Source organism: Panthera uncia, unplaced genomic scaffold, assembly GCF_023721935.1.
Source record: "Panthera uncia isolate 11264 unplaced genomic scaffold, Puncia_PCG_1.0 HiC_scaffold_1737, whole genome shotgun sequence".
Taxonomy (NCBI): Eukaryota; Metazoa; Chordata; class Mammalia; order Carnivora; family Felidae; genus Panthera; species Panthera uncia.
In genome coordinates, this window is record NW_026058401.1 from 24,721 (window position 1) to 36,208 (window position 11,488).

At 36.8% G+C, this 11,488-nt stretch overlaps 1 protein-coding gene across 2 annotated transcripts in view; it reads left to right on the top strand.

Moving 5' to 3' along the window:
* The window catches only part of LOC125917352 (serine/threonine-protein kinase B-raf), a 29,205-nt gene extending 17,986 nt beyond the window's left edge, over positions 1-11,219 (top strand). The window contains exons 3-6 of one of the 2 annotated variants that reach the window (XM_049623576.1): positions 3,229-3,332; positions 4,183-4,285; positions 9,008-9,156; positions 10,100-11,219. In XM_049623576.1, the coding sequence (XP_049479533.1) occupies positions 3,229-3,332; positions 4,183-4,285; positions 9,008-9,156; positions 10,100-10,247 (504 nt within the window). In that variant the 3' untranslated portion in view covers positions 10,248-11,219. The remainder of the gene's footprint in view (positions 1-3,228; positions 3,333-4,182; positions 4,286-9,007; positions 9,157-10,099) is intronic. The other variant, XM_049623577.1, reaches the window with a different exon arrangement.
* The last annotated feature ends 269 nt before the right edge of the window (positions 11,220-11,488 follow it).

An 11,488-nucleotide genomic window follows, 5' to 3' on the forward strand; every position in this document is an offset into this window, starting at 1 on the left:
CAAATTTATAGAAGAAAACATAGGAGAAAATCTTAGTGACCTCGAATTTGTGGCAATGATTGCATAAATATGACACCAAAAGAAAAATCCATAATGAACATATTCATAAATTGGACTTCATCAAAATTAAAAACCTATTGCTCTTTGAAACACAGTGTTAAGAGAGTAAAAAGACAAACCACACAGACTAATCTTTGCAGAACATCTATTTGATCAAAGACATGTATCCACAGCATTAGAAAGAGCTCTTTGAACTCAATAGTAAGAAAGCAAACAACTCAAAAAATAGGCAAAAGATTTGAGCAGATGCTTCACAAAAGAAGATACATAGACAGTAAATAAACACATGCAAAGATACTCAACATCATTGGTCATTGGGGGAATGCAAACTAAAGGCACAAGATGTCACTACACGCCTACTAGAATGGCTGGAATGAAAGAGTGGTCATACCAACTATTGGCAGCTATTATGTGGAATAACAAATTTTTATACACTGCTGGTGGCAATGTATAATGGTACAGTCACCTTGGAAAACAATTTGGCAGTTTTATTTAATTCAGTTCCTTTAAAATCCCAACAGTGTTTTTTGCAGACATAAGAAAAATCCATCCTGAAATTCATGTGGAGGCTCAATGAATCCTGAATAACCAAGCATTCTTGAGAAAGAGCAAAGTTGGAGGTCTCACACTTCCTGATCTTTAAACTTTTTACATGCCTACTGAGTGGCATAGACATCAGACATATAGATCAAGGAAATAAAGAGTCCAGAAATAAATGATCGTGTATGTGGTCAAAGGATCTTTGACAAGGGTGCCACAGCCCCCTCTGCGGGGGGAGGCGGGGAGGAAAAACCCTTCCACAATGGTACCGGGAAAACTAGATATGCACGTGCAAAACAATGAGGTTGGACCCTTACCTTACACTATATGCAGATTATCTCAAAATAGATCAAAGGCATAAACATAAGAGCTGCAACTATAAAACCCCTTAGAAGAAAACATACAGGAAAAGCTTCACAATACTGGACTTGGCAGTAGTTTTTTAGGTAAGACACCAAAAGTACAGGCAACGTGTAAAAATAGAGAAATAGGACTATATCAAAATTAAAAACTATATGAATCAGAAGCTTTGATGCAGCCACTCTGGAAAATAGTATGGAGGTTTCTCCAAAAGTTGAAAATAGAACTACCCTATGACCCAGCAATTGTACTACTACATTTTTAGCTGAAGAATACAAAAATGCTGATTTGAAGGGGCCAGTGTTTATAGCAGTAATATTAACAATAGCCAAATTATGGAAAGAGCCCAAATGTCTGTCAACTGATGAATGGATAAAGAAGATGTATTTATATACAATGGAATATTACTTGGCATTCCAAGATGAAAGAATGAAATCTTGCCATTTTGCAACAATGTGGATGGAACTAGATTATTAGGCTATATGAAATAAGTCAGTCAGAGAAAGACAAATATGATTTTACTCGTGTGGAATTTAAGAAACAAAACAGATGAACATAGGAGAAGGGAAGGAAAAATAAAATAACAGGGAGGCAAAGCATAAGAGACTCTTAACTATAGAGAACAAACTGAAAGTTGAGGGGAGGCCGGTGGGGGGGGGTGGGCTAGATAGGTGATGGGCATTAAGGAGGGCACTTATTGGGATGAGCACTGGGTGTTACATGTAAGTGATGAATCACTACATTCTACTCCTGAAACAAATACTACACTGTTAACTAACATGAATTTAAATAAAAAAACCCCACAAAACTATGTGAATCAGAACACAGTCATCTAAGTGAAAAGACAACTTATGGAATAAGACAACTTCTTTTCATATTTACAAATCATATATATGATAAGGGGTTAATATTCAGAACGTATTTTTAAAAACTCCTACAACTCAACAACAAAAAACCTGTAAACAACCCGATTAAGAAAAGGGGAAAGGACTTAAATAGACATTTCTCCAAAGAAGATATACAAATAGCCAACAAACACGGGAAAAGATGCTCAACAGTAATCATTAGGAATGTGCAAATCAAAGCTACAAGGAGCTACCACCTCACACCCATTAGAATGGCTGTTAATCAAAAAAGAAAGGAAGAAAGAAAGCAAAAAAGAAAGGGAAAGAAAGAATGAATAACATGTTTTATTCAAAGTAGTAGTAGAAGTCCTAGACACAGCAGACACACACACACACACACACACACACACACACACACACACACACACACAGAGGAATATTACAAAACCATAAAAATGGATGAGCTGAGGTGCCTGGGTGACTCAGTCGGTTAAGCATCTGATTTCAGCTCGTGTCATAATCTTGCAGTCCCTGAGTTCGAGCCCTGCGTCGGGCTCTGTGCTGACAGCTCGGAGCCTGGAGCCAGCTTCAGATTCTGTGTTTCCCTCTCTCTCTGCCCCTCTCCTGCTCGCAGTCTGTTTCTCTCTCTCAAAAATAAACAAACATTAAAAAAAAAAAAAAGGATGAGCTCTTGCCAAAGAGGGTATTATGCTAAGTGAAATAAATCAGACTGAGAAAGACCTATACCATATGATTTTACTTGCATGTGGAATCTACAGAATAAAACAGGAATAAACACAAAGCATAATCAGACCGGTAACTACAAAGAACACACTGATGGCTGCCAGAGGGCCAGAGAATAGAGGGATAGGCAAAATGGGTGAAGGGAAGTGGGGGGAGATACTTCCAGTTGATGGAATTAGTAAGTCATGGGGGTGAAAGACATAGGGAATATTACTATTCTGATGTTGTATGGGGACAGATAGTAAGCTATACTTGGGAGCACAGCATAATGTATAGAGAAGTTGAATCACTATGTTGTACACTTGAAACTGAGGTAATGTGTGTCAGCTATATTCAAATTAAAAAAATGTTTTTAATTGATTTTGCTTTAAATGTTGACTTGTTGTTTCTCGGTGGTGGGTATATAGGAATCTGTTATACTTTCTGTTTCTATATGTACAAAATATTTCATAATAAAAAACAAAATCAGTTTTGCTTTCAGTTGGTGAATAATAGATACTTGAGTCATGATTTTGCTTTAATACTAAGTTAGCTCTATAAATGATGTTGTATCTAACATAGTAATCCGTATGACATTTTAAAGGTATTATAAAGGTAAGGTATTGAGCTTTATGAAATGATGCGAAAAAATATATAATTTATTCCTTTTACCTCATACTATATATTTCTGATACTATAGGTACCTGCAAGATGTGGAGTTACAGTCCGGGACAGTCTAAAGAAAGCTCTGATGATGAGAGGTCTAATCCCTGAGTGCTGTGCTGTTTACAGAATTCAGGATGGGTATGGTTTGTATGTGATGTGAAATTTTGTTTAAAAAGGCAAAAAAACCTCAGACATTGAACTTTGGGGTGTTCTGTAGCATCTTTACCCAAACCTAGGGTGTTAAAATGTAAGTTTAGGAAAAAAGAAAAAAAAAAGCCTAAAGAAAATTTGCCAGCCTTTTGAGGAGTTAACATTAGACAATTTTGTGTGATTATAGTATTTTGTTATTCTGATCAAATGACTTTATTTGGAGTTGGAGAATCTTAAAATTTTTGAACCATTTAGAGTGTGACTTATTTGAATAACGGACTCTACCCCACGCCCATTTTTAATATAAATTCATAGTTTCACAAAAGGCTTATCAAAATTAACATTTTATATTAAACTGTTTTTCTTTCAAAAAAGTGTCTAAAATTGTGCCAAGACCCCCCAAATTTTGAATCCTGTTTTTTAAAAAATATCCTTTTTGGGGCATGTTGTCCCTTGAGTGCTGTTTTTATTTTTTTAGTTTTTACTTTTTTTTGAATGGATAGATAAATCCGTACCTGTGATTTTTTTTTTTTTTTTTTTTTGGAGGGGGGACCCTAGGAACAATCAATTTTCTGCTGTTGTAGGTCTTTTCTGGAGCTGACTTGAAGAAAAGAGTACATCTCTTTACCCTGCTGTTTGTCCAAGAGTGATACATTTATTTGGGGTAAACTTAAAAATTAATTTATTGCCATTTAAATTTCTAACGATGGAAGACCAGGGAGCCAAACCTCCCTCACCATTACTAGCCCCTCAATAACCAATTTTCATATCTTCAGCATGAGGTTCGTGAAGATTTTTAGGTACGCTAACCAAGAAAGGCTGTGTCTACACTTTGCAGAGAGAAGAAACCAATTGGCTGGGACACTGATATCTCCTGGCTCACCGGAGAAGAATTGCATGTAGAAGTGTTGGAAAATGTTCCGCTTACAACTCACAACTTTGTATGTACTTGTACATTTTTTCTGAGTGTCAAAAACGTTCAGGTTCTTGTGCATGAATTTTTATTTAAGGAATATGCAATATGGATGAGTAAGTTAGGGATTGATATTTGGCCTAGGTTAAAATCAGTTCTTTAAAAACTTTGTATTTAAACTAGAGTTTTATTTTCATCATATACTTTCTTTTTAACTTGAAAAAGCAATAGATGACTTTCCTTAAAAGGAACTAAAAAGAAGGGGCACCTGGGTGACTGTAAGTTAAGTGTCCACCTCTTGATTCCAGCTCGGTCATGATGTCACAGTCGTGAGGTAGAGCCTGATTAAGATGCGCTTTCTTCCTCTCTGCCCATCCCCCGCGTGCATGTTCTTTCTCTCAAAAAAAAAAATTTTTTTTTTAAAAAAGAACTAAAAAGAAAATTTGAATGGTACAGAAGTATATCAAGTAAAAAAATGAAAATAAGAGGGTGACCATTTGTTATTTTGTATTCTTCTAAACTCTTTCTGTATATACAAATGTGTGCTTATACCTGTGAGCCCAAAGTTTTTTCCTTTCTCTTTTTTCCTTCCTTCCCTTCCCGTTCTTTCCTTAAACGAAAGATGGAGTCATATTCTGTATGATATTCTTCATCTTAAAGAAAAGAAAATTCAACAGTGTATCATAGATCCCTTGCCACATCGGTACACCTAGGTTTGTGTTTATAGTGATTGCATAATAGCCCATATTTAACCCTCCTCTATTAATAGACATATAAGGGGTTTTAAAATCTATTTTGTACAGGGCTAAACAGAATTTTTGCATACAGCTTGATACACTTGTGTAAATGTTTCTGAAGGATGAGTTAATGGAAGTGGAGTAGTGCTCCTTGAGGACCTCTCCCTTCATCTGGGGTTTGCATTTGCTGGAACCTAGCCTAAAGCTAAGTGCCACCAGCATGAGACCTGGAATGTGGGACATCTCCACCTTAGTGATGAGGGTATAGTGCCCAGAGTTTGAGAACTTACCCTCTAAAGGATAGGCAGAAGCCTAGAGTAGAATGATCTGTAAGGCAGGAATGCACTTCTTACTTTGTATTGTATATGGAGTTTTGACAATAGTTTATTTTTTCTAGATGGATAGTTATTGCTCACCTTTGGGCATCCAGTGCTTTCTCGTGTGCTTTGGTGATCAGTACAGCCGGACTCCTAAAACAGATGAATGATGAGCTGATTTCCTTGGGGGTTTGTGCTTTCTGGGCTCCATTAGTGGTGAATAATTTGTGCTTCAGTAAATAAGACATCTTTTTTTTATGTTTATTTTAAAATTTTTTTATGCTTGTTTATTCTTGAGAGAGAGAGAGAGAGTGACAGCGCACAAGTGGAGGAGGGACAGAGAGAAAGGGAGACACAAGATGTGAAGCAGGCTCCAGGCTCTGAGCTGTAAGCACAGAGCCTGACGTGGGGCTTGAACTCACAAACCGTGAGAACATGATCAGAGCCAAAGTCAGATGCTTTAACTGACTGAGCCACTCAAGCACCCCAAATGTTTACTTATTTTTGAGAGAGAGAGAGACAGACAGACAGTGAGCAGGGAAGGGGCAGAGAGAGAGAGAGAGAGAGAGAGACAGAATCTGAAGTAGGCTCCAGGCTCTAAGCTGTCAACTCAGAGCCCAACGTGGGGCTTGAACCCATGGATCACGAGATCATGACCTGAGCTGAAGTCAGAGGCTTAACCCACTAAACCACCCAGGTGCCCCAATAAATAAGGCATCTTTTTGATGAATTTTGTCAGTCAGATTTACTATGTAGCAAGTAGTTTTGTAATGATGACCTAGCAAGTTCATTACTATTTATTATTTTTTTAATTTGTAGAATTTGGAGTGGATAAATCTGAAGATAATTTTAAGTTTTTAGGATCCCAAAACAGTAGAGCTTACATTTCACAATGATTACTACTCTTTTTCTTAATTATTCTTCTTAGCTAGAAATTAGTTAAGAGGAGGTGAAAAATCTAATGTTAAAGTAGTGCCTCGGGAAGGTCCTTGCCACAAGAGAATAATGAAAACAAACTGCAGAGTATAAAAATCCTCACAACACAGTTGGAGACTTGCCAGTAAATATTTATTGAGACCTTTCCATTTACCAACACTGTTTCTGATCTGGGGATATAACAATGAATGAGAAAAACAATATCCTTGCCTTAGAGTAGAGAGACAGATGATTCGATAAGAACATTTCATAAACACTCTTAATTACCGTGTATGTATAAACTACAGTAGATGCACAGAGTAGAGACTCCTAACCAGGCCTTGGAGGATCAGGAAAGTTTCCCAAAGGAAGAACTATCTAAGCTAAGGCCCAATGGATGAGGGAAGAATACTCTCAACAGAAGGAACAGTGTAAAAGCATGGTACTTACCAGCTCTGAAAGAAGTTCAGGGGGTATGGAATCAAATTGGAGACGGGGTGGTTACAGTGCAGCAAGAGTTAGGGCTAGAGTAAGAAGAGTCCAGCTCGTGGGAGTCTTTGTAAGGCATGTTAAAGACTTGGACTTCTCTCCAAAATAATTGGAAATTGAATGCTTGTAAACAGGGGAGACCTGGGAATGGATTTGTGTTTTAGAACAGTTGCTGTGAGTGCCATGTAGAGGCAGAGGAAAAGCCTGCGTTCCGTTTAAGAAAGGGAAAGAATTCCTCTCTTTGCTTCTCTCTGCTGGATCTTGCTGGCTACTGGAGGATAGCTGTTTATGCCTCCTGGTTCCATAGAATCCGTTATAAAAGCAGTTCCTTTGGTATTTGTCTGGGTTCCAGAAATCCCTGGGAACTGACACGGTGGAAGTGGCAGGAAAGGTAGAAAATCTGCCTTCCCGTGCCCACTTTTATTGACAAGAGTATACTCATATCTTCAAGTGCATGTCACAATTTATACTCCTGCATACCCACGTTTGCTTCTCATTTCCATTCCTCTCTGCTTCCCTTCCTCCTCCCCTCTTGCCTTGTGTGTTTTTTTCTTCTGTACATACACAAACAGCCTGGTACACGTAGGTTTCAAGTAGAAGTCAGTAACAGGAAGAAAGACTGCAAGTGAGTAGATTAATGAAAAAAGAAATTAGGGCTTCATGAAACTGAACATATTATCAGATGAGTGAGAAATGGTTAGCAAAGAGGATCAGGTGACTATAAAATAATTCCTGTGAACACGTTTTGTATTTTTCTGTGCTCTATCTTCTGAGATCCTGCGAGAAATACAAAAAATCCTCACGTTGGCGAGTAATGGCCACATAAATGTTAAAGGTTTTCTAATGGAAAAGTAACAAAGCTAAAAACAAGTAGTTGCCTTTTATATTCTCTAGAAAGTGATACGTAGACCTTTTTAGGTGAAGAAAACAAGAGCCACTCTTGAAATCACCTGAATGTTCTCAAAAAGCTGGAATGTATCATGTGCCAAGATATCATTTTCCTGATGAGACATTATTGTTAAATATCTTTTTATCCTGCTAAATGTATGTTTGTTGAAAAGAGTTTGGTATACCGTGGGTATTGAAATAAACGTACTGGCTCATGAAAGGCATTTGCATGGAATAGAAAGTTCTGATGTACATTATATATGGTCAGGATAAATACTGTTACATGAATAAAGGTATGTCCTGGGTCATGATGTAAAATATACTTCTTACTATTGTTTGTGATTAAAACTGTCTGAGACACTGAGATGAATTAAGGGTATATAGGAAAGACAAAGGACAAAATAGAGTCCTTTGAAAGCACAAAATGCTTTCACCACTCTGAAATAGCCTCTGTTAACATTTCGGTATTTATCTTTCTTATATTTTCTGCTTATTCTATATGTAAAACAAATACTCTAAAAATAATTTCTGGCTTCAGTAGTTATCAGGATAGAGCCTCCCTGACGCAGTTCTTATTATGTGACCCATGTTGTAGATCATTTGCCTTCTGACATGGAGTTCTTAAGTTTCCCATAGAGGAATGTTCACAAACCCATTTAGGTGTTCTAATTCTCTAACTGATAATTTGTTAAACGTGGTTCTTACTGTCTTTTAGGTGATTTTCCTATCCCTTATCTTAGTCTGTTTCTGTTTTAAAGCTCTTTGGGTGGTTTTCTTTTTCTTATTACGAAGTAGTAACTTTAAGCCAGAGTTCCTTGCTTTATCAACCTCGGCCATCATTTACTGATCACTGATTTTATAGGGAATTAGCTCATTTGTAGTGTTACAACCTTACCTTTTTCTTCCCCTTTAAATAATATACCATCCCACCCCACCATGTAAAAATAAATAAATAAATAAATAAATAAATAAATAAATAAATAAATAGAATGCCATTGTTTCTTGTTCTGTCAGCAGCAGCAAACATCACTTAACTCCTTTCGTGGTACAGTTGTTACAGTGTGCCCTCACCCTTCCTTTCACGCCTGTTCCCTCTTTGTACTTGTTATCTCTACTTTTACTTTCATGGAGTCAGGTTGAAAATAGTTTCCAGTCTTTTATTCACTTTCCATCTTCTTGACTTCTGAGTTTTCTAAATTGGATATTGAGTGGGAGATAAGTACATATGGTTCATCTATTGCCTTGAACCCCCTGGTCTTCATTTTAATATCTTTGTGTGTAAGGCAGTTCTCATGATATGAACATATTAAAGATTTGTTATTTTAAGCAAGAGAGTGAATAAGCTGATTTCTAAAAAGATTCTTGCAAGTTTTTAAAATGCCCTCTGATGTTTTTACTTTGCAGGTACGGAAAACGTTTTTCACCTTAGCATTTTGTGACTTTTGTCGAAAGCTGCTTTTCCAAGGTTTTCGCTGTCAAACGTGTGGTTATAAATTTCACCAGCGTTGTAGTACAGAGGTTCCACTGATGTGTGTTAATTATGACCAACTTGAGTAAGTAATAAAAAAAAAAAGTCTCTTTTCTATCTACCATTTTACATTTAACTTTTCTTAATGTGAAACTAGAGTATCTTAGAATCTGGGAATTTTCTTTCCAATAGAGTTACAGGGAATTAAAAAAGGGTGGCTAGGGAATACAATGTAGTGTAGCCAGTACTGCTCCCCCAAATTTAATCCTGATTCAGCTGTACATTTCATTTATGTGTTACATTCTCTTCTAATGAATAAAGTTCCCTTGCCCATAGACATCACTGATAGATGGTTTTTGGGAGGACAGTGGTGTGATTTAAACTAAGTTAACCATTATATTTTTGGATCACAGATCAGATCACTATTTTGTAAATTATGTGTGTTCTCTCTCTCTTTCTTTCGGTGTCTCTCTCTCTCCTTCAACCTCCCCCGCCCAGTTTATTTGAAAGTAAGATATAAAATCTTTGTACCCAGTGTATCTTTCTAAAACTTCTATTTGCTTTATGCCACAGTTTCTCTAATAGATTAGACTGAGTCTATTGTAATCTTTTTTGTTGTTGCTGTTGCTGCTACTACCGTTAAGGTCTTATTACTTTGCTTGATCACTTGAGCAAAGAGAATTCAACTCTGTACTTTAAAGTACATTTGATGTAATCTAACTTAGCAGTTGATACATTTTCTTCTAATTCTTTAACCATAAAGCATGATTTTTCCCCTCTAATATATAGAAATTTGCTGGATAGAACAATTAGTTCTAGATTATAAGCTTGCCTTTCAAAGTGCAATATAATTCTTTTTAAATAAGCCTTTAGGCAAAAAACGACTAATTGAATTTAACAGTCATTTCTGAAAGTGGAATTTGATCTCAAATATTTCTGTTAACTCTATAATGTGTTCTGGTGTGTGAAGCTTCTGGGTTTTGCACAAGTTAGGTTTGTTTTGTTTTGTTTTTGTTTTTGCCTCACAGTTTGCTGTTTGTCTCCAAGTTCTTTGAACACCACCCAATACCACAGGAGGAGGCCTCCATAGCAGAGACTGCCCTAACGTCTGGATCGTCCCCTTCTGCCCCCCCCTCCGATTCTCCTGGGTATGACTTGACTCCTGCTGTTCAATAACAATGCTACTTGATCTGGTTTCTTTTGGATCTTTTGGTTAATTATAAACCTTTCCAACACTTGGACTGTTAAATTAAGGATTTTTCTCCAAGTAACTTATTTTATCACATCAGACAAATGAATGATCACACAGGCAAATGTACACAATTTTATCACATCAGGCAAATGCACATGAATTCGGTAAAGGTACGTGGGATTAAAACTGACTTAGACTCTTTCAGGACCAGCCTGGGAAAAAAATCAAGCAGCAGATCATTTAGAGTTCCTGCCTTGTGCTCATCACTTTACTAGGTAATATCAAATATAGAAGTCTGTGATTCCCATTTAGAAAAGCAGCATTAAACCAATGAGACAATGGCAAACAATTTAAAAATAGTCTGCAATTTATGACGTAATATTTTAAATGATGTGAGAAGGACATAAATATTACCATGTTTACCATAGAAGAGAGAGTAGTGAGTATAGGCAAGAACATTGAGTGAAGAAATGGGATGTGGATTCCAGAATCTGGATGAGCCCAGGGAATAAAAAGCATGGTGATGGGTGGTGGGATGGTAGATTTGAGAGACCGTGAACAGAGGCTAATCAAGTTGATAAGTAACATGCGTAAACCCAAATAATGAAGAGTGCTGAAATTCAGACTAGAAGTTAGGCTTAAGACTTAACACAAGAGGGGGGAAAGGTAGTTTTCGAGCAGAGAACTGGCTGGTCAAAATGATTTTAGGGAAAGGATCACCACGTAGCAAGGAGAGATAGGTCGATGGAGAAATGTCTAGGGTGAAGAAGGCCAACTCAGGTGCTGTTCATAGTGGAGACAACGAGTGGCAATAAAGACCTGAAGTGGGCTGTATGGAGAAGGGATGGATATGCACAAAGTGTAAGGAAAAAAATTAATAGTATTGTTAGTTGTGGAGGATAAATGAGAAAACTGACTTTAAAGATAATATAAAGGCATCATATATTCAAGCTTCATAGTAGGAAAAAAAAGAAAAAAGATGATGAGTTTAATAGATACTTGTATTTTGTTGGAGAATTTCTTACACATGTCTGCATACTCTTTCTCTGTTGGGTTTGAGGCAGAATAAATTATGCTATATTTGGAAGCATATGGTTAAAAAAAAATAAAGTCCTCACATGGCATTCTCTCTTATAATATTCCAGAGATAGTTAAGATCAGAAATATTTATTGTCAGCTTGAACCCTACTTCCTTCCTCTCTTCACAAGGTAATGCTATTTTTTC